A 24,178-nucleotide genomic window follows, 5' to 3' on the forward strand; every position below is an offset into this window, starting at 1 on the left:
CTAGTTATGTAATAAATAAACCGTGTGGACACAAACAAAGGTATCGATTTGCTAAACCAATTTCCCACTAGAAAAGTGGGAACATTACACGATTTGAAATTGACGGACGTTCCAGAATAGAGAGAACGGGTGCATTGCCTTCCTTAGCAAATTATTTATTCCATTACAGGTTATTTAGTAGTTATTTTACATTAAAATGGCTACAAATTTGATCAGCATACTGTTGTAGTTATGGTAAGTTTCGTTTTGAGGAATTTGATAACCAGCTAGCAAGGATATAACGATAAGCTCAGTGGCAAGGACGCTTGAAACTAGTTGGGTGCTTTGTGTGCAATTGCGACAGTGGTTGAATCGTTTTTGGCAAATCTATGTTAAAAAAAACGTCTGGTTGCTAGGTAGACAGAACGCAAAACAGTACTACGAAGGGATATGATGAGAAGAAAGGAAGTAAAGTAGCTAGCTAGCTCGCCAGTCAGGTAAGAAATAACCAGTTATCTAGATAAATACCCCATTCAAATACGTTGACATAGCATGATGTTAGCCCTTGTACCTACTACTAAGCAGTATGTAGCGGGTGCTGTCTCAACAAACAATCGTCAGTTAGCGTTAGTTGGCTACCTAACCAACCTAGGCTAGCTAACTTGTCATTTGTCAAGGTAATGTTATGAGGAATTGCCACAATAGTTTTAGAGAAGAAGCTCTGTCGTATGGGTTGTGCCGCAAAATTGTTTAGTTTTTGTAACTACTTTCAAGCGAATCCATGTAGCTAACTTACTTTGGTTAGCTGCTAACCAAACACTGAGATTGGTTTACGCAAAGTCCTGTTAGCTAGGTACACTCCTCGTTTCACCACTAACATTAACCAGTGAATTATGAGGGAAGTTGGTCATGAACATAGCAAACGAACACGCATTTAGTTTAATGGCACGTGTAAAGCTAAATAGTAAATCCACACTAGCATGTCACAACTGCATAGGCAACTCAACTCCACGATTTAAAACGTTGAGTTTAATCGGCTAAACTCTGCAGTTAACAATTTGCTTGGTGCTCTATGCTGACATTTTCCACACGTGCTCCCATGCACACAAACAAACATATTTGAGGTATTCAAGCGGCCATCCGCAGTTGAAACGATAAGTAAGCAGGTTTCCCGCCACTGTTTCGGTAAAAGGTTGAGGGAATGGGCTGTGGGAAATGTAACCACACTTAAATTCATAGACCGACCATCATGATAGAAAAGTACAGTTTTAACCATGTTTGAGGCTATAGTGTTTATTTACATTTACTTTGTTTACAAACATGGGGAAAACAAGTTTATATTTTGGCTTCTGATGGGTTATGACAGTTAAACTAAGCTCATGGGGCAGTTTAAGTTCTACTCTTCAGGAATCAATGGGTTTATCATTTATTTATAAGTCCAAAAACTTAGTAGTAATTGCAGATTGCCCTTTCAATGATAAGAATTGCCAGCAAAAATACAGGGTTTATTGTAATTGAATAAATCTAGAAGATTTTTAAGATGGCCTACAGTAGGCATATATAAAGGTGGCAGGTAGCCTAGTGGTTAAGAGTGTTGGGACAGTAACCGAAAGGTTGCTGGTTAGAATCCCCGAGCCGACTAGGTGAAAAATCTGAGCACTTAATGCTAATTGCTCCTATAAGCCGCTCTAGATAAGTGTCTGCTAAATGACTAAAATAATAAATATATGAATCCTAGCTACTTTTGAAGCTCATCTCCTGAAGAAGCTACCTTTTCCTTTCTGTGCCACCACATGTTTGCATACTACTGAGGCTGCGGGACAGCGAAGAAATCGTTTCAACAATTATTACCTGGATTCTGTTTTTTAGGGGCACTGTGCTCCCAAGTTATAATTCCAGGCAGCACAGCTACATATTTAGGAGCATATGCCCCCAAAATGGTAGCTCTGTAGAGCCCTGTAGGTTTAAACATTCTGTGGTGGTAGCTAGCTAGATAACGTTAGCTACCCTATTGCAGCCAGTGGAAACTTATGAAGACAAACTTGGAAACATTTAAAACAAAGGGCTTCCTCTTTTCTCTATCTTAGGGAAGCATGAGAAGGAAGCGAGATGGTGAAATTCTTTGCTAGGTTGTATGATGGAAGGACTGGGAAAGGAGAGATCCATATGCAGTTCTAGGCCCTTCCCATGGCTCAGTCATCCCGAGAAAGAGGCCTCGTCCCGGCTCTGGAAACTCACAGACTGCTTCTCCACCTCCGAGCAGCAAAACACCCCAAGTTACAACACAGACAAACAAGTATGTAACATCTCAGCCCAAGAGAACATTACATTCTGCTTCAGTTAAGTATTGACATATTGTAGCCGGAGACCGATGATAGTTTACATTATATTACATTACATTTACATTTAAGTCATTTAGCAGATGCTCTTATCCAGAGCGACTTACAAATTGGTGCATTCACCTTATGATATCCAGTGGAACAACCACTTTACAATAGTGCATCTAAATCTTTTAAGGGGGGGGTTAGAAGGATTACTTTATCCTATCCTAGGTATTCCTTAAAGAGGTGGGGTTTCAGGTGTCTCCGGAAGGTGGTGATTGACTCCGCTGTCCTGGCGTCGTGAGGGAGCTTGTTCCACCATTGGGGTGCCAGAGCAGCGAACAGTTTTGACTGGGCTGAGCGGGAACTGTGCTTCCTCAGAGGTAGGGGGGCCAGCAGGCCAGAGGTGGATGAACGCAGTGCCCTTGTTTGGGTGTAGGGCCTGATCAGAGCCTGAAGGTATGGAGGTGCCGTTCCCTTCACAGCTCCGTAGGCAATCACCATGGTCTTTATATGATGGGTATGAAATACAAAACCCCCATCAGTCAATAAATTGACTGAATTGAATGTAGGGTTTATTACATTTATGTGTACCATATTTCTTTTTTTTATGGCCTTAAAGCTACTACTACTTTAAATGGTGTAGCTATCAATTGTCCCATCAACAATCGCCCACATGAGCAAGCTTATTTAATAAGTCCCTATCAGGTAATGAACGATATCAGATATCAGTCCACGATAAGTGGTCGTTGTCAATTTGCGGTTTCTCTTCCCAGCTCTAATCAATCGTATTATTAGGCGTAGACATTGAAGATAATGATTTCAACATGGAGGGACAAATTAATTTGAAGCTTTGAGAGGAAGCAGTGTGTGAATTGTGGAGAGTGAAGTCTGTGTAAAAAGAGGATTTGGGGATCCTGAGTGGCTAAGGCGAAGCAGTGCTAGAGGCATCATTACAGACCTGGGTTCGATCCCGGGCTGTATCACAACCGGCTGTGATCAGGAGTCCCATAAGGTGGTGCACAATTGGCCTAGCGCCGTTAGAGGAGGGTTTGGCCGGGGTAGGCCGTCATTGTAAAAAATAATTTGTTCTTTAACCTACTTGCCTTTAAATGAAGGTTAAAAAAGGTTACTAACATAATAGTGAAATGTAGCATTTTAGTCATAACTATATACATTGCTGTGTCCAGTCATTTTAGATAGACAACAGAGTAGATTACATCAGTTAGACAGCGGGAGGCTTCAAAAGCCAGAGACTGTTTGATCCTGAACTTTGTTGTTCTAGAATGACAGTTCCTCTTATTTCATATCGTGAATCCTCCCTAGGCCACTATTTGACATGTTAGACACACAGGAGCACACGTCTCTTTACTCTTATCAGTGAACTGAACTGGCCTACTTTCATCAACCTCGTTTTCTCTACCATCTTACGGCCATGCTACGCTATAGACATCGGGCATCCAGCATTGCCATCAGCCATTAAGGAAATGCTTCCTTTGACATCAATGAAAGTTGCTATACTGTTGTTTTGCGCTCGCCTTTGCGTCCCGTCCAACGACAGCCTCCAAGCTCAAGAATCGCTGAGGTTCAATTCTCGATGGCTGACGCCCACACTTTTGAATTTAAAGAATGAGTGAAAAAGGTAGATTTTTTTGGTTGCGTATGTCCTCGACTATACACCACTGGTTATTGTACTAAGATTTATGAAGTCAAGAAGCTACTAGCTAGCAGATGCTAGCTAGCTCACAATGTAAACAAAATCAGCTTGTGTAATTGGAGGATAATTTGGTATAACCACAAGCAATAATTTAATGAGTTGCAAAAAAACTGGGCCAAAGCTATTGTACTTGTGCATATTCAATGAATATGGTACAGTAGGGGAAAATAAGACTCTCCGCTCTCAAAACAATGTTCTGTGTAGCAGGTAGAACGTCACATTGACACGGCGCTGAAGGCAAAGCCTTCAGTAGTAGAGCTGAAGTGTAAGTTGTACAAAGATAGGTCAGGGTAAACTAGAATACATTTCCACATCAAATCAAAGTTTATTGGTCACGTGAGCACTGTTCAGTGAAATGCTTACTAGCTCTCCTCAACAATGCAGTACAATATCAATCAGGAATCGAATGCCAACTAAAAAAGTACAAAAATAAGTAGTAAGCATAAAATGATAATGCTGAGAAATTACCTTTTTTTGTTTGTTTAGTTTTGAAATAACATTTCTGTTTAACTTCTTTTCCCAGAACGATTACATGGACAACAGAAAGCCAGTATTGGAGCTGAAAGATCTGCCTCCTCCACCGCATCATACCGCTGCCTCCCAGCCCTTCCCCCTCGCCCCCCTCCCTCTGCCCCCTCCCTGTCAGCCTCCTCTTCCGCAAGACTCCCTCCAACAACTACCAGAACAGGGGGGTAGTCCCAAAGTAAGCGTGTGCACTCACTGTGAGCACTGCAGCACAGACCCATTAGGTCGGGGTGGTTATGGGGTTGTTAGTGGTGGAGGTAGCGCTAGTATTAGTAGTGGTGTCGAGGTCAGCAGCGGTGTCCCACTCTACCTCCCTCCAAGTTCTCAGGAAGCCTCTTTCAGCAGGCTAGGAGCCAATCAAATAACGCCAACCGCCCTCAACTCGCACCCGCACTTCCCCAGCCTTGGTGGTAGTGGAGGAGATGCTAGAGCCACGCTACTCCCCTCTGGGAGCTACAAGCTCCACATCCCCTCTGTAGACACCACGTCCCAGCCCCTACCCTTTCAGTCTCACTCCCACCTACCATGCTCCTGCTGTACAGGAGGCCTTCTCAGACCTCTCCACTCTTACCCCTCCATCCCTTTACCCTGCAACGAGTCTAAATTCATTACCACCTCCGCCCCCTACTCTACCCCCCACCATAGGACTTGTAACCTGGGTACTCCCGCTGGGTATTACCCCTGTGGTGGTGATTACAACCCTGCCACTCTGGGGGTCCAGAGATCATTGGCAGCACACAGTGACCCCCACATACCCACCTCGGGACATATCTGTTCTTCTAATGCTATGCACTTCAATCTTGAACGCACAGTTTGTCGCACGGGGTCGCACTACTGCCGGGATTGTTTGACGAAGGTTGGTGGAATTCTCTTTGTTCACTGTGGTGGTGGCACTCTATTGTATTGGGTGTCACTTGTATACAAGAACGGGCAGTACTTCGTTCAGTTACATGCATACAGGTTACAATTTGTGTCATTAGCCCATCATTTAGAAATGACTCTTTGCCCATCCCTGACTGTACAATATTACAACATTTGAAGACATGAGTTGTTTTGTCTGACTACAGAATGATAACTTGCTCTTTCCACGTGTTCAGCCTGCAGACAAGTTGTGGCCTAACATTCCTCTGCCCTCGGCCCAGTCGGCCTCAGTGCCAATCCCTGTGTGTAACGGCTGTGGGACCTCCTCCGACGGCCTGCTACTGCTGGGTTCCAGCCTGGGCAAATCTGCAACGAAGTATGGTATGTATACTGTAATGATGTGAGTCGTGTTCAGAAGGACACACTGTACCAACATTTTTCTCAAAAACAATTCTCACTAGAGACACGCAGGACAGTAGTACCTCCCAGTTTCGCTCAATTTCTGAACACATTTGGTGTTTTTCTTCCCCCCCAGGTTCTCCAGAAGGTCCTGAGAACATCCCTCCGGTGGGTGTTTTCTGGGACATAGAGAATTGCTGCGTTCCCAGTGGTCGCTCTGCTGCAGCCGTAGTCCAGCGCCTCCGCAGCCACTTCTTCCAGGGCCACAGAGAGGCAGAGTTCATCTGCGTCTGTGACATCAGCAAGGAGAACAAGGCCGTCATCCAGGAGCTCAACAACTGCCAGGTAACCTGTGTGTGATCTGATTCCCTCAGCTGGAAAAGTGTTGCGCTTTATTCTTCAGGCTCTGACTCTACCTAAATGAGCAATGTCTGATAGTCTTCTGGCAACATTTTTTTCCAGGTGACGGTAGCGCACATTAACGCTACCGCCAAGAACGCTGCGGACGACAAGCTTCGTCAGAGCCTGCGGCGCTTTGCAGAAACACACACTGCCCCTGCTACTGTGGTGCTAGTCTCCTGTGCGTGTGCTCATTTTACATTCTGGATGTTAAAACTGTTTTTCTTTCATTTCGTTCGTCCACTCCATACCTATGTAGTTAACCCCGGTTCCGAATCCATTTCGCAGCTGACGTGAACTTTGCCAGTGAGCTGAGCGACCTCCGGCATCGCCATGGTTTCCAGGTGATCCTGGTCCATAAGAGCGGTCAGACGTCGGACGCCCTGCTGCAGCACGCCCACCGCCACGTGGCCTTTGAAGAGATGGTAGCCGACCTGCCGCCCAGACAGGCTGTCAAATCACAGGTAGGCTTCAGAGATGCTTAATTGATATATGTAATCCATATTGCAGAATGGCAGAAGTTTACTTTTTAATAAATGTACAGTACTCTGACTGGTTGCTCAGAGAAGATATCTGCCCTTTAGGCATTACTTCTGGACGATCTGAAATCTTCCCTTTACTCTTCCAATGGTTCCAGACCTCTTTACATGTTACTTTTGAGTCATTTAGCAGACGCTCTTATCCAGAGCGACTTACAGTAGTGCGTGCATACATTTTCATATTTGTCCATACTGGTCCCCCGTGGGAATCGAACCCACAACCCTTGCCTTGCAAGTGCCATGCTCTACCAACTGAGCCACACGGGTCCTGTGTCTTCCCTCTCGTTCTACAGTATGATCTTTAGTAGTGTAATGCTACGAAACACAATCACAAGACTCCGACCCTGCAAACCTCTCGTCATTTCAAAACACATTTCCAAAGAATGTTCAAAAACGTAAACCCAGAGTGGTCCCCTCTTCTCTCTTTCCCTCCTCTCCTCCCCCCACCAGCTCGGTTTCAACCTGCTCTATGTGTACAACCTGCCGCCGGGCTGCGACGGCAAGAGCGCGGGCAACCGCCTGCGCCGCCTCTCGGACAACTGCGGGGGCAAGGTGCTGGGCGTCTCCATGGCCACCGGCACCGCCACCCTCCGCTTCAGCTCGCAGGAAGCGGCGGAGCGCGCCCGCAAGCGCATGGAGAACGAGGACGTGTTCGGCCGGCGCATCACCCTCTCCTTCTCAGCTCCGCCCACTGAGGAGGGGAACGACCCGACCCCACCACCCTCCTCATCTGAGACTCCACCTCCGCTTCCAGTTCAACCTCTTCCCTCCTCTTTTTTCCTTCCTTCCCCTGGAGAAGCCGCGCTCCCCTAGGAGGAACAGGCGTGCGAGGCGTGAGTGTCAGAGAGAGAGGGAATCCTCGCTCCCCCTCTCCGTTCCGGTGCCTGAGAGGCCCTACAGCCCCAGGAGGGGGAGCGGGGGGGGACCTTACCCCATTCCCCCCCCAAACCAGAACCCTTCCTCAGGTCAGCAGCATCCTGCCATCCCGCGTGCCGCCTGTCCTCCCCTAACCCTGTCCATGTCCTCCACTCTGCCTGCGCTAACTTGTGGCTTTTAAACTATAGCTGTGCTTCATCCCATGCTTCGTGTAGTTTAATGCCTGGTCTGTTTCTGTACTTTGTTCAACATTTCATGTAATGTTTTAGTCAGTGTGTGGCATTTTAACACTTTGTCCCATGCTTCATATAATGTCTGGCTGATTATTATTTTTATTTTTATTCATCGCGTCAATTAATGCCTCGATCAATGTTTCATCTAATGATTGCATATCTCTCCCATATCTTTGCTCTATCCCATGCCTCGTCTCGTCAGAATCCTGCTTCTGTTTGTAATCGCTTCCTGTCCTGCCGGCCGTAACAGTCTGTTTTTTATGGTCTCTTTCTTCTACGCTTTTGATCTCTGGTCTTTTTATTCTGCTGCTCAGATGCTTTGTCTCCACCCTACAATAGAGCTGAGGGGAAGACTGGAGAACGGTGATGATAATGTCACAGTTATGACAATACAAGAGGTTAAATAATACGACAGTGGGGGAAACGTATAGCTCTGATTTTAATAAATAGCTTTGGTAAAAATACCAGCATTCTCAAGGACCCCTTCCTCTCAGCTCTATCGTTTATCTATTAGCCTCTTCCACTTCACATCCATTCTGCCAAGCTGATGGCTATTCTAATACATTCACCACTACATATCCAGTAACACTTTGGTTGTCCCCCTGGTGCAGGAGCTAGGTGGACTGGAGACCAAGCCCAAGATTGGGGGCTTCCCAAAGGAGAAAGGCCAGCGCAACTCCTCCCCCCACAGTAACGGAGAGGGGCCGTCCCAGCAGCACCCTATCAAGGCCGGCCTCGTAGGAGAGTCTATGTTCAGCTGCAGGAGGTACGCTATGGACGCCAGAGGCCCTTTCAGACTAAAATGAAGAAAGAACAAATGTACTAATTGTTAGATGGTTCCATCACAGTTGGTTCCCACAGGCTTGTATGTGTTTTTACCTTCAATATTGTAAAATGGCCTGCAAAAAGTATCCCTGCTATAGAGGGGTCCATCGACCCAAGGAAGTGTAGAACACATAGGCAGATGTAGGAATTAATAAGCAGCTGTTTCTAAATGAGGTGGTTTGTGCTCAAACTACTGGAGCTGAGGTGATGCCTAAAACTCGCATGCAGTTGTTTTTTTCATAGAGCTGAGTATGCCATAATCTTTAAACTTCTAGTTAATGTCCTCTCTCCTCTTCCCCCATCAGGAGGGACCTCTCCAGCCCCCGCAGTGCATCTGACTCTGAGCGTCATGTGGACCGGAGCTCTGGAGAGTTCCAGGTCAGCACCCCGTCTGCCTTCAGCAAGCTGACCCTGCACAAGACCTTTAGCGCCTCAGTCCTCCCCCAGCCACAGGGCCTCTCTCAAGGCTCCTGGTCCTCACGGTGAGACCATCAGACACTACAGAATTACCAGTTTGTTTCCTTACCCTGTAAGCAGTCTTTAGGCGAGGAGAGACGTCAGTCCATGCCTTGATTTTAACTTGAGCCTTTTTTTATCCCAAAAAACAATGCAAGGGAATATCCCCCAAATTAGTTAAAAAATGTCCTGCACGAATCGTCTTAAAGTAACCTCATTGAGCTATACAAATATCTGACACTTTGATGATTTTGTCATGACATTTCAATCTATACCTTCCTATGGTGCTGCCAACCCACTCAACTCCTCTCTTTCTCTCTGCACCAGGAGTGGATCCCCATGCATGTCGAGCCGCTCCTCCCCCCCTAATGGGCCCTCCTCCCCGGGGCACCAGCAGCCCCTGTCTGCCTGTGGGCCCCCAGGCCTCGGAGCCATTCTTGGACGGGGCAGATTTACAGGTGGCCAACCTGGACTACAGGATGTCCCGTAAGGAGCTGCAGCAGAGCCTGCATGATGCCTTCTCCAGACACGGACGGGTGAGTCCTGTACAGACAGTATTCTGATGCTATTCATTATAGATGTATAGAGCTTTAATCTGTCTCCCGTTTGAGGCTAAAAAGCAAGATGGTGAGGTCAGGATTTAGTAGTTTAGTGTCATTGTATTGATTCAACCTATTCTGTCATTTTCTGACACGGCTGTGTGTGCTTGTGCCAAAAGTGCTGTGTCGTATTTACGTGGTAGACTGCACTCTATGCCAGCGTTTCCCAAACTCTGTCCTTGGGAACCCAAGAGGTGAATGTTTTGGAATTTTGCCCCAACACTACACAGCTGATTCAAATGATCAAAGCTTGATGATTAGTTGACTATTTGAATCAGCTGTGTAGTGTTGGGGCAAAAACCAAAACTTGGGGTCCAGAGGACCGAGTTTGGGAAACCCTGCTCTTTGCATTTATTACATAAAAAAAAAAAACGTATTTTGGTCGTGAGCTGAAAATGTCTAAGAACCCCTGCCCTATTGCAATGTCATTGAGGAAGGCGATTGGATTTCACTGTCACAATGAGGTCAAATTGCTTGTGCGTCATTCGTGGACACCGTAGACGACATGAGAAGCTAACGTGCGTGTCTCCCTCCAGGTTAAAGGCGTGGAGCTGAGTCCCCACACAGACTACCAGCTGAAGGCCACCGTCCAGATGGTCTCCCTACAGCAGGCCATCAGTGCTGTGAGCAGCCTGCACCGCTACAAGTTAGGAAGCAAACGCATCCACGTCTCCCTCATCACCGGGGCCGGCAACAAGTCTCTAGCCATGCTCCGGTATGTACAGTACAGCTAACATTGAGGTAGTACTCTCTCCCATACGTGTCACATCATTTGGCAGTTTTATGTCTTCGATCGGGGAACTCGTCACCATCCTTTTTTAAATGTTGCCAAAACATGATTTGTTCCTGGTTTGAGATGGATTCGGATGGTATGAAACGGTTTCCTCTTTCTACAGCTCTGAAATCTTCCAGATTCTCCAGGACGCGCCAGCCAGCTGTCTTCCCCTTTTCAAGTTCACTGAAATCTATGAGAAAAAGTGAGTCATGTTGCTTCTCTCCTCCTCAACCTCCCTCCACCTCTGTAGGAGTTAGTCCTATGCAATGTTAAGTACTGTGGCTGTGTTTACACTCCACTTTTTACCAAAAGCATCTTAATGCTAAGTTCAACTTAGAACTATGGGATCCTATGGTTCTAATGAACTTATCCTTAAGATGCTTTTGGGAAAACGGGCCCTGATCTTTTTTTTCACTAATTGGTCTTTTGACTAATAAGATCTGATGTGAGAAGATCTGATTTGATTGGTTAAAAGACCAATCAGTGGGAAAAGAAGATGAGAATTGGGCTGCCTGTGTAAACGGAGGCTAAGTAAAGACTATGTCAATGTACTTTATTAATTCCTTTCCACCTCTCCCCAGATTTGGTCGTAAGCTGGTGGTGAGCGACCTTTACAGACTACAAGAGGTGGTGGCGGTGAGGGAGCAGGGTGGAGGCAGGCTGGTGTGTCTCCTCCCCAGTAGCCAGGCCAGGCAGAGCCCTCTGGGGTCGTCTCAGTCCCAGGAGGGGTCCTCGGCTAATGGTAGTCCTGTGGTGTTTGAACAGTTGGAGTACCACGAGCCTGTCTGCAGTTACCACTACACACAGCAGAACTTCAGGTAGGGATAGACTGAAAAACCCATATGCACACACACATTTATGTCATCTTACAGGACTCTTTTTGAAAAAGTATTTCATAAAAGCTCGATCTCTCTCTGTCCCTCCCTGTAGTGAGGCAGACTTTGACCCAGACTCGTATAAGATTCCATTTGTGGTGGTGTCTCTGAAGACCCTGGCCTCCCAGGTCCACTGTCTGCTACAGTCCCATGAGGGAACCCTGCCCCTGCTCAGGTAACCAACGCTGTCTCTGCCTGGGTAGATTAACGGACAGTAGATGCTTAATAACGTTGAATTCAATAAATGGAGTCAGAGATCTGCCTTGAAATCAAAGTGAACTTTTATGGGAAAACCTTTTTTTAATTAATCAAATCAATATTTCTAGAACCCATTTCATACAAATGGAGTACAATGGCCATTTGGAATTTTGTATAACACTGTAAATGTTACTAGATTTTGTGTTTCATGAATATTCATTTTGCTTTCCTGTGACTCAGTTTCTCTGAGTGCTATGCATCAGAGTTGGGCCCCCTGGCGGTGTCTGAGGAGGGGGAGGAGGAGGGGAGTGTGCCCTTGGAGCACCTCATCACCTGTATACCAGGCATTAACATCGTCACTGCTCAGAACGGCTTCAAGGTCATCAAGTGGATCCACAACAAGCCGCCCGCATCCAACACAGGTATTGACCTGACTCTCAGGCCTAACCCTCGGGGAGAATTACATTGAAAACCTTTATTTAGACTCGCAGAGGAATCCCTTGGGGTTCATAAAAGCAATACAAACCTACAGAATTTAAACCCTATATTCATTAAAAATGGAAACCCCTATCGCGTAAGAACTTTCTCAAAGACACTTGAAGATACTCGGGAGGCAATAAGAATTGTGTCAGGGTTATGTTGAGCTAAAAACTGTTTTCCTGACATTTTTAGTAGGTGGATACTGTGCTGCTGACGCAGATACCAGCACTCCAAGACAGAGCTGCACCCGCACTACTATTATAATAGAAGTCATTAAAACCTCTTGCTGTGTGTGTGTGTCATAGACCAGTGGACGCAGCGGTGTAAGTCCCCGGTGGGGAACCCCCAGTTGATCCAGTTCAGTAGAGAGCTCATTGACCTGATGAAGGGTCAGCCCTGCAACCTGATGCCCATCAGCAAGTTCATACCGGCCTACCACCACCACTATGCCAAGCAGTGTAGGGTCTCTGACTACGGATACTCTAAGCTGCTGGAGCTACTGGAGGCTGTGCCTCACGTACTGCAGGTATGATATACACACACGCGCAGTTTAATAAATCGCTCCATTACACAGATAATCAAAGATGGCAGTTACTCAAGCTCAATTTAATTGACACATGATGGATCACTTTTAATCTTGCTAGTTTAGTGACTTCCTAGCTCAAACACACAATGAAAAGACTGGGAGACCATCTGCTATCCCTTCTGACAAAGCCTTGCCCACTTTGTTTCTCATTACACACTTCAACAGCCTTGAGGTTAGATCCCTGACAGAAACAATTAGTACAACGTCTAATAGATTATTGCAGCAGGAAGTGCTAGCATACACTCTGTGGTGGCAACCCTGATGTAAACAAAGCATGAATGAATCTGTTTTTCCTCTCTCAACTCCAGATCCTTGGCATGGGGACCAAGCGTCTGCTGACCCTGACCCACCGTGCCCAGGTGAAGAGATTCACCCAGGACCTCCTCAAACTGCTCAAGTTCCAGGCCAGCAAACAGGTGGCCATCACGGACTTCATGCAGGCCTACCATTGGTCAGTACTACCACAGGAACTGCCCACTCCGCCACTCTCTCAGCAAATCATACTGTCTAGCCAAAGAGTCTAAAATTCATGCAGCCCAACCACTGGTCAATTCTATAGGGGGACCGCCCATTCCCACGCTCTCAGCCAATCATGTTGTCTATCCGAAGAGCTAAGCACATTCCTGTCAGCTATTGTTAATTAACAGTAAAGTATTTGTTTTAAGACTTCGTTTGGGATTCTGTTTCTATTGGCTTATTTGGAGGTGTATTTACTTGTGATGGTGTTTTATATGAATTCATTTGGAAGTGTATTTTCTATGTCAAATGGCACCCTGTGTATGTTCATACAATGTGTTTCTATTGCTACAGGTGCTTCTCCAGAGACTGGCGGGTGCTGGACTATGGGATGTGTGATCTGATGGACCTGCTAGCTGAGATCCCTGACACCACCATCACCATCACACACCAGGACTTGGACACTGTCATCTCTGTACCCAAGAGAGGTGAGATGAGGTCCCACTGTATGGGTCTTAGGGTTGCAACATTCCGGTAACTTCCCCAATATTCTCGGGTTGAAGGATTCTGTATTTTTCATGGTTATTGTTCCGGTGTACTTCCACCTGGGATTTCTGGGAATTTAGGGCAAGTAACAAGAATTTTGCAACCCTAATGGGTCTGATATCAGGGTAATGGATAAACTACCAGAGGGTTGTTCTGTCTTTCTAGTACATTTTATCCCTTGGGGGGAACATACCCAGCTTTTGGAAGGAACAATATTGGCAACGTTTGTTTAGAAAATATGTTGAACTTGGGACCAGACGGTTGGGTTGTTGTTTTGTTTGTGTCTGTAGTTGTACATTTGATCCCTGGGGGAAAATTGTGAAATATTAGTCACTTTTTTATTTATTTTTTATTTTTTAAAGTTTTTTTTTTCACTCTTATTCAACCCAGAAATTCCCTTGGAGATGGATAACAATATCCTTGCCATGGGAGGGCATGGAATAAAGTAATGCATTTCACACACACACACACATGCCTGACTATCTCCTGACTGTGACCTGGCTGGTGTAGCAGTAATGCCGCAGCCTTCGGTACACGTCTACGGTGTCGGCATACAGTAGGTTTAAACCCAGCCTACTGCCTTTTGACACAACCTCCTATCTTTCCACACTGTCATCCTCTGTCTGTTCAATAAAGTCAGAAAATACCTGTTATACTTGTTTTTTTGTTGGGTTTTCCCCCCCATTTTTTAAATTCACCTTTATTTAATGGGTATGGGGTTGATGTGGTTGGGGATCAGGTTGTTTTTCTGTATTATCTTTAAAATGGCAATTTAAAAAAACGGCCAAAAAATTAAATGACCTGTAATAGGAATTACCAGGTGAGCAAAAACGAGAGAAGGTGAAGTACATTTATAAATACGTGGTTTATTACAACAGGGAGATGCCATCCAGCAGAGAAAATGTCTAACTGGCTTCTCTCTATATATATATATATATATATATATATAAAACTGAGTTTTTAACTCTTGCCCTCCTTTGTCTCGTCCCCCTCAGATCGTACATCAGATGAGATGGAGCGGACCAAGCAGTTTGGTAAGGAGGTAGTGGACCTACTGCGTCACCAGCCCCACTGTCGCATGGCCTTCTCCAAGTTCATCCCTACCTACCACCACCACTTCGGACGCCAGTGCAAACTCGCCTACTACGGCTTCACCAAGCTCATGGAGCTCTTCGAGGCCATCCCCGACGTACTCGTGGTGGGTGGAGGCCAGAGTCATTCTCTGTCCCAGGAGGAATGTGTGTTTTTTATTTGTTGACTTCAGAGTGCTGCAGGAGAAGCCATTGATCATATCAGATTATCCTCAATTTATCCACAGCACTACCTTCGTTTAGAATGACTTGGAAATTAATTGCAACGTCTGACAGTAATAACAGTCATACCCAGCAGCAATTTTTTTCCACCTGCCATAAATATTGTAATAAATATTGGTGTGCATCTCATTTCTGTCCTAATGGGTAATTTCTTATCAGTACAAATAACATTATTCCTAGAGTAGAGTGGACATTTTGTTATGGAACCTCTCTCTCTCTCCCCAGGTGTTGGAGTGTGGAGAGGAGAAGGTGCTGACCCTAACAGAGGTGGAGCGTGTGAAGGCCCTGGCTGCCCAGCTGGTCAAGATGCTCCGTTCCCAGAGAGACTCCAGCCTGCCTGCTGCCCAGCTACTGTCTGAGTACAGCAAGACCTTCGGCTACGGCCTGAGGCTCCAGGACTACGACGTCTCCTCCCTGCCCGCCCTGCTCGTCAACCTCTGCCACGTCGTCAAGGTATCAGTTCAGTCAAATACATCTGTAGTAGGCTGTTGTACTTAATAGATTTAGACTGATTTAAATGGTTGTGATACGGCATGTTTTGATGGTTGTCGACTCCAACACTGAACAAGAGCATCCTGAGCTATACAAGACCTCGTGTAAACAAGATAACATTATTTTGGTCCCTAAGGATGAGTCACAAGTATTTCTTGATATGAATTGATGTCACTGAAGTGGCTTTGATGAGGTTTGAGCATGCAGGCCCCTTATTGGTGCGTTGAAATGTCATCTTTATATTGGAAATGAGCTATCAATTCCAGATTCAGCCATGTTTTCTGAATACCAAGGTTCATCTCTCACCTCCAACTGTGAAGGCATTTTGATACCTGCTGCAGTATAAAGGGAGTTTTATAAATGCATCTGATTTTGATCTTCTCCTCAGGTGGTGGACGGCGCTAACGGCCGTGAGGTCCAGCTGATCAACAGGAAGTCTCTGCGCTCGTTAACGTGCCAGCTGCTGTCCCTGCTGATGGGCCTGGGGCAGCACGAGGGAGACGGCTCCGTCAGCGTGGAGGGCTTGAGTCTGCTGTATCATTCTGTACATGGGGTACAGCTCAACCCCTGTGAATATGGCTTCCTCTCACTCAGCGAGCTGCTGAAGAGCCTGCCTTACCTGGTGGAGGTCGGTGGACTGGACCATAGAGATATCATACTATACTAATGTTTAGTTCTAGTTCTATAGACAGGAACCTTTTTGCTCTGCCTATTTGTCTGATTTGAAGAATGAAGGATCATGGATTCCTGTGGAAAGCATTTTTTTAGGGCTTTTTCACAGGGTCTTAAAGTTGGGTAGCATTGTGTTAGTCGGGTTTTGTAATTGTCTGAGACGTATTGCACAATCCTTTTGAATGAAATACTGTGGTTATATGTTAGAATATTTGGAATGATGACCACTAGGTCTTTGTGTGTAGGTCTAGTCTAGACCAGGGGTAAGCAAACTATGACCCGCGGGTAAAAAAAAACTTTCTTAAACCTCAAACTAGACAAAATATGTTGAAAAGACAATGGACCTATACATTTTCAAAGAACTGCCCGTTCTGGCCCACCCCCCCAAAAAATGTGTGGCCCTCTGTTTCATTTCAAAATCCCAATGTGGCCCTCGAGCCACAAAGTTTGCCCTCCCCTGGTGTTTCTCATAACTTCACTTCTCTCCCCACCCCCAGCTGTTCTACGGTGAGGGTGAGGAGGAAGGCGAGCGTGGCGAGGAGAGAGTTAGACTAACCCGCCTGTACCAGTTTGCCCGTAGGGTGCGTGCCCTGCTCCACACCTACCACTACCACCAGATCTTCCTAACGGAGTTCCCCCGGGGCCTACGCCAAGTTCACCGGACGCGGCCTCCAACCTCGCTCCTACGGCTACGGCAGCCTAGACGACCTGCTCAACGCCATACCACAGGTACAGAATTAGGCCAAACTTTTTTTTTAAGTGCTTTTCTCAAATTCAAAGCTGATAGACAAGAAACGTCTAGTTAAACAACATGTTGGAAATACACAGATGTGTTATGATAAGATGGGAATTGATAACGCTTGTATCTAAAGAGTTCAGCATATGGACCTGCACTGGGATATCACTGTCGAAGCAGCAGATGTAGTCAATGTGGTTAGTTGCCTTCTCTGTCCCAGCACTGTGTACGGCTTTAGCCCCACAGCAGACTCTGTGGTGACGGATGGATGGGGTTTGTGGTAATTAAATGGGATGTTGCTTCTGCCTGTGTGCAGGTAGTGTGGATCAAAGGACATGGCCACAAGAGGATTATCGTTTTGAAGAACGATATGAAAGGTAAAGACAAATCAGCCTGACCGTCTGGCAGCAGGAACTGTGGAAACAAATGGCTTTAGCCTTACCTGCATTCAGTATTAACATACAGGAAGGGATTGTTATCAGTTCATCTCATGGGCATCATGTTGTATGATCCTTCAATATGAGACAAGTTGAACATTACATGTGATGGGAACAGAATTTGTGGTGTTTTACTTGTATGATGTGAACAGAAATGGTGTTTTGAAGGTCCAGTGTTTACTCTGTAATGGAAAGAGTGTAATAATTGTCTGTGGGTTGGCTGGTTCTCTTCAGCAGCACGAGCCACTGGAGCCAGCCCTGCAGCCTCAGAGGAGCCTGAGGACGGGGCCAGCCAGAGAGACAGCCCCTGTAGCAACACAGAGTCTGGAACTCACAGCCCAGGTAACTAGCCACACCACTGGAGTCATAGGCAGTATTACCAATGTTTTGATGTTCTTCTTTTTGCCTTGTAGGTGGTTTTAGGCTTTTTAATAGTTGTTTATACATTGAAGCAGAAATTAAGTCTATTTTTCTCCCTCAGGTGTTGGTGGGGTGGAGACAGAGCTGCTGTGTCTGACTTCTCCAATAGACCTGCTGTGTGGCCCAGTACCCTCCTGCCTGCCCTCTCCCCAGCTGCACCCTGACCCCGTTCTCCAACAGGCTGACCTCATCTACTTCGGGCAGACGCCATCACCAGCAGGTGAGCTGATCACGTGATCAACTGCGGTTCAAACCCAGGTCTTCTGTGTGCCATGAGACTGTTAGCCCTCCTAGGCATTAGCTTCAAGCTTACTCATGCTCCGCTATACACACAGCCGACATCTTCCCTTGGACTGACCTGGATATGTGTTGCCATTGTGTGTTTTTCAGAGCGTGATAAACCTGAGGAAGCTGTAGCAGAAGAAGTAGCAGCTCCTACTGTCTGTGACACATCTGAGCCTATAGAACCACTAACTGACAACAACCAGAATGTTGTTGTTTTGGTTTCTACAACAACCAAGCCTCCACAGAATGTGACCCGCAAAATGGCGTCCGTTGAAAACAGCCCCAGCAAGAGGGCTCCTCGCAATAAAGTGAAGCTGGCAGCTAACTTCTCTTTTACAGACACGCACACGCACTGACAATCACATGCTGGAACAAGCGCACACACACACACACACACACATTCATCACACACAACTCAAAAATGAAGAGTTGATCGGCTAAATTGTAAAAAGCCCCAAAAATAATGATTTGTTTTTAGTCATGCCCCCCGCAACAAACTGTGACATTATTTCCTTTCATTGCCTTTTCCCCTAATCTTTTCAAACTCAATCATCATGTTGATGTAGGTGTTTCTTCACAAAGCCATGCGTTTTCTTGTTGCAGTTATTTCTGCCACAGCCATTCATTTTTCAAAGTCGTGTAATTTTAGTCAGATTAATGCATGTCCAGAAAGGTTTTGTGGTAGATATTAATTATATACTATGGATAAACTGTTTGGAAACATGATTCTCTGAAAGGGGAAAGAGAACTTTCCCACATTGGACAATACAGCAACAACAAATACTGAGGTAGTTGGCACTGTAGCCACGAGTTTACACTGCAAATCGCAAAAGATGCCTATTTTACCACTGAATACCCTTACCTGAACTCAAAACCCCTCAGAGATTTAATACAGTAACTTGTTTAAAAATGGGAACTTATACAGGGATTTTATATCATGTGTCAAGGAAGCTCTGAGGGAAAGCTATATAAATATGTAGAGAAACGTCATTATTTTGATACCGCCTTGCTATGTTTCAAGAAAGGAACCGTAAAGTGTCTACTGCCCTCTCCGCTGTGTTGTCCCCTTTGCATTTTGTCATCGGACAAATGCACTTCTTCATACAGCTAGAAGTAAAAAAAATAATAATTAGAGCTTTGCCATTGAGGCAGCTTTGGAGGTAGTATTGACAATTATCGTTATTGAGTACCCATGCCCATCTCATTCTTTTAACTCTTTCTCTTGGGCAATGTTTACCATTGTGTTTAGTTCACACTCCAGTGTTAGAGTCCTCAGACATAAGTTCCACCTTGACTATGTTGTTTCATAAAGTAGTAGCCTATATGACTGGTGTTTTCAGTTTCTCAGTTAAGTATCGAGTCAATGGCAGGAGTGATCAAAATGGCTTCGAAGTAACTTTGATGGCAGTCTGGTCTCAGTCAAATCGATCTAAGCTTGTATCTGTGTGTTCTCAATGGGGTGTCGCAATCAGCGCTGTCTCCAATGTGTACGACAGTGTGAAAGAGAAGGAATTCTGATTCCTCGGTGATGAGTTTTGAACGAGCTCTTGACGAGGTTGAGGGCCAGTCTGCCTTGGGCCGTTATTTAGGCAAGGCAGAAGCCGAGACCCTGAATACTTGGACCAAGTGTTAAAAAGCTTAGAGGCAGCGTGAACAAAGATATGGTGACACTGTTTGCTGCCGGAAGCTAAGTCGAAATAATTTCTGTTTTTGTATTTTTAGAGATTGAGTGCGGTTTACACTTGAATAACTTATAGGTGGTGTGTAATATGCAGGTTGTGCATAAAAAAATAAACATTTTATGCATGGTGTAAACCTATTAGGTCAGAAATCAGACTGTTAGTGAACTGCATTTTTTAAAGAAATTAGTTGAAGTTGTCTTGTTTCCGCAGAAACCATATATTAGAGGTATTGTTTACATCACCCCCCCCCACTCCTGGTTACCGTTTACATCACACACACACACCCCTCCCCCACTCCTGGTTACTGTGGAAACGCCCAAGGTTGTTTTTGTTCAACCTTGTTGCTTTTTGTCTACATTTTCAGTGTTGTCTCTACTGGTTGAGTAGAGGAGCTGGGATTTTTGATTTTTAAAACATTGAGATAGACTTGGTGTTTTTAGTAAAAGTGGAGAGAAGAGATGGGCACTTGTGTGCTCCAGCTGCACATGAAACAGCAAGAGGGGCCCCTGGAGGCCCCCGAAAGGGACAAAGGCCCTCGTGCGGCTCTGGACAACGCCTGGCTCTTACAATGGCTTGTATCTGCCATGGCGCTTAGTAAGGGATGGCGTCTGAATGGACTGGAGACATACCAAACCTCATTCGTCTTTACATAACATTTTTACTTGTGATTGTCTATAGATTTATTTTTTGTTGTTGCCTATCCTACGTGTTGATGAGAGTGCTGATTGTACCAACCAACCCCAAGTTATGACATTGAGTTCCTACCGACAAGCATGGTTTGGAAAGTAGAAGGCATGACATGATGTAAGGGAAAAACAGCATCCCTATGAACGGATGTTGAAAGATGCCGTTTTCTCTCTTGTGCTACTGTTGAAGATGCAGAAAAGACCAGAGAATTGGGCCAGGGCCCCTGATGTCCATCTCCTTTGATCCAAAATGTCTTCCTTCTGTCAGTGTTACTGTATGTGTTGGAGATTCAGTTGAAGACCAGAGAAATTGGGCCAGAGCCCATGATAGTGATCTTCTTGCCAAGAGCCAATATGGCTGCTCAGATTCCTGTCCTGTTAGTGTTTTTCCTGTTGACTGTGTTTCAAATTAGCATCTAATTTGATTCTCCTCGTTAGTTACTAGACTTTTGTGTTTTGAAGCCCCTTCCTGTTTCTAATTACATTACTCACTCAGTAAAGGAGGTGGATTTCCCAGAATCTTGAGCGATTTCCGATACGGTATATTGAGGGATAACGGCTTAAAGGCTCAGAATCTTCCAAAAGTGTTAGACCCAGTTTTAACAATGGGCAGAATCTTATTTCTCTCTTTAACAAAGGGACAATCGGCACAAAAGTTGCCTTAAAATTGTGCTCTAAAACTTAAATTATACTTTAGTTTGGCCTCGAAAGATACAACTGCGTTTTACGTTAGAACTAACTCCCAGGTGCTACAGTGTCCACTATCTCAGAAGGCAGAGTTAAAAATAAGAGGTACAATTGTCATAAGTTTGCTTACATCAATAAAAAGCAGCATGTACTGGTAAAGTACTCCGTATGCACCTTTGCATAGCTTTGGTTCTTGTAAAAGGAGGTTTATTGTGGGTTTGTTCATTTCTGAGGTGAAAAAAAAAAATGTTTTGCAAGGTTTTGTCGTTGGATAATTTGTATCGGACTCCACTATAGTGCGAATTAATTGTATCTCGAAGTGAGTAGATCATGGTCTGCATCTGAAACGGCAGCATATTCCCTATATAGTGCACTACTGTATATGAACTCTGGTCAAAAGTAGTGCACTATATAGGGAATAGGGTGATATTTTGGATAATACCATGTCTGTCAATGTTTGTTTGCACTTCTCTTACAGTCTCTCTGTTGTACTCCCATGGAACTCACCCCCTGCAGTTTTTGTCATCAAGGTTATCCTTTGTGATAATTTTTCTGTTCTGTATTTGTTTCACTGAAGTGTTCTATCGTTCCTTCTCCCTGTTCCCCCTTCACCTCACCTCACCATACACATACAAGACGTTGTTGTAACCGTTTCATTGATGTTGAGGGGACCAAATGATTTCTGTTGAATAAATCACTCAAGCATTACTCCTTCCTCTTTATTTTTGACTTGAGTTTCTCTTAAAGGGCTAGATAAAGGTGTTATATTTTTTACTTGCTGAAAGTGACAGTAAGTGCAAAGGGTTTTATGGTTTGCTAGCTGGTAATTTAGCAATGTTACTAAAACTTCAAACTGAACGATCCCTTTAAATGACTTAGAAAAACAGTGAATTCCTGAAAGATGCCTTTTTATTGAAATACAGTACCATTCAAAAGTTTGAACACACCTACACATTCAAGGGTTTTTCTTTATTTTTACTATTTTCTACATTGTTAGAATAACAGTGAATACATCAACTATGAAATAACACACATGGAATCATGTAGTAACCAAAAAAGTTTTAAACAAATCAAAATATATTTTAGATTCTTCAAAGTAGCCACCCTTTGCCTTGATGACAGCTTTGCACACTCTTGGCATTCTCTCAACCAGCTTCATTAGGAATGCTTTTCCAACAGTCTTGAAAGAGTTCCTACATATGCTGAGCACTTGTTGGCTGCTTTTCCTTTATGGTCAAACTCAATTGGGTTGAGGTCAGGTGATTGTGGAGGCCAGGTCATCTGATGCAGCACTCAACTCTCCTTGGTCAAAAAGCCCTTACACAGCCTGGAGGTGTTATTTTTGGTTGTTGAAAAACAAATGATAGTCCCGCTAAGTGCAAACCAGATGGGATGGTGTAGCGCTGCAGAATGCTCTGGTAGCCATGCTGGTTGTGTGCCTTGAATTCTAAATAAATCACTGCCAGTGTCACCAGCAAAACACCATCACACCAACTCCTCCATGCTTCATGGTGGGAACCACACATGCAGAGATCATCCGTTCACCTACTCTGCGTCACACAAAGACATGGCGGGTTGGAATCAAATATCTTAAATTTGGACTCAACGGACCAAAGGACAGATTTCCTTTACTGCATGCTCGTGTTTCTTGGCCCAAGCAAGTCTCTTCTTATTATTGGTGTCCTTTTAGTAGTGATTTCTTTGCAGCAATTCGACCATGAAGGCCTGATTTACGCAGTCTCTTCTGAACAGTTGATGTTGAGATGTGTCTGTTACTTTAACTCTGTGAAACATTTATTTGGGCTGCAATTTCTGAGGCTGGTAACTCGAATGAACTCTGGTTCTTCCTTTCCCGTGGCGGTCCTCATGAGAGCCAGTTTCATCATAGCGCTTGATGGTTTTTGCGACAGCACTTAAACTTTCAAAGTTCTTAATTTTCCGCATTGACTGAGCTTAATCTCTTATAGTAATGATGGACTGTCGTTTCTCTTTTATTTGAGCTGTTCTTGCCATAATATGGACTTGGTATTTTACCAAATAGGGCTATCTTCTGTATACCGCCCCTACCTTGTCACAACACAACTGATTGGCTCAAACGCATTAAGAAGGAAATAGGTTTCCACAAATTCACTTTTAACAAGGCACACCTGTTAATTGAAATACATTCCAGGTGACTACCTCATGAAGCTGGTTGAGAGAATGCCTAGAGTGTGCAAAGCTGTCATCAAGACAAAGAGTGGCTACTTTGAAGAATCTCAAATATAAAATATATTTTGATTTAACACTTGTTTTGGTTACTACATGATTCCATATGTGTTATTTCATAGGTTTGATGTCTTCACTATTATTCTACAATGTAGAAAATAGAAAAAATAAAGAACCCTGTAATGAGTAAGTGTGTCCAAACTTTTGACTGGTACTGTATATGTACAGGTAATTTCGGCTCATTTATGCATATTGTTCAATTCGGACATTAAAGCATCACTAATATACTACAGAACAAAGTCCAGGGATGGGTCTCAGTGTTTTCCTCAATTCTTTGCTTCTCAAAACCTCCGATGGAAGCAAGGAGAAGGACTTGATGAGTCAAGGAAAATACTTCTGAGATCTACCCAAAGGGAGGCGTGGGGTTAGAGGAAAATAATCTGAAGTAGAGGGTCACTTTGTTGAACAGGACTCCCTAATCTTCTACAAACATTAGATTCCAACAAACTCTTTTCCAGAATCTTAAAGGCATGTACAATAAATTGCAAGACTTGTAGTATGACGCTAATTGTTTTCCTTCCGATACTTATTCATTGTAGGGTAATCATGAATAATATTGTAGTGATACCATGGTAATAACTACCACTATGTTTTGGTGAAGATAAGAATGACCAGTTGTAAGGCTGACTTTGTCTTAGCAACATAAATGCATGTATACTGGTTATTGACACGTTAATATACATCATAGAATAACAAAATAACTCAATCATGCGATTGTTCAGCTTGCCAATGTAAATGGTATCATAGCAACTGTGTTCAGTAATACTGTTTATATAGGAAGTATACCTTTACAATAAAGGGGTAAAAAAATGTACTGCAGTGAGTGAAGTGTTTCATTATCTACAGTTCCAGAGCATC

The 24,178-nt window shown here is 44.5% G+C and overlaps 1 protein-coding gene across 1 annotated transcript; it reads left to right on the forward strand.

Moving 5' to 3' along the window:
- Positions 1-74: 74 nt before the first annotated feature.
- LOC106564611 (meiosis regulator and mRNA stability factor 1) lies at positions 75-21,763 on the forward strand. The gene is given in 28 exon segments (XM_014130774.2): positions 75-476; positions 2,067-2,275; positions 4,541-5,398; positions 5,640-5,784; positions 5,939-6,147; positions 6,265-6,382; positions 6,490-6,665; positions 8,461-8,615; positions 8,980-9,156; positions 9,458-9,555; positions 9,557-9,666; positions 10,266-10,444; positions 10,626-10,706; positions 11,086-11,322; positions 11,435-11,554; positions 11,818-11,999; positions 12,363-12,583; positions 12,952-13,094; positions 13,454-13,587; positions 14,641-14,843; positions 15,184-15,411; positions 15,839-16,078; positions 16,620-16,763; positions 16,765-16,851; positions 17,175-17,235; positions 17,530-17,637; positions 17,777-17,935; positions 18,106-21,763. Coding segments are annotated over 27 exon segments (4,983 nt in total). The 5' UTR covers positions 75-476; positions 2,067-2,116; the 3' UTR covers positions 18,357-21,763.
- Positions 21,764-24,178: the final 2,415 nt, after the last annotated feature.

Source organism: Salmo salar, unplaced genomic scaffold, assembly GCF_905237065.1.
Source record: "Salmo salar unplaced genomic scaffold, Ssal_v3.1, whole genome shotgun sequence".
Classification (NCBI taxonomy): domain Eukaryota; kingdom Metazoa; phylum Chordata; class Actinopteri; order Salmoniformes; family Salmonidae; genus Salmo; species Salmo salar.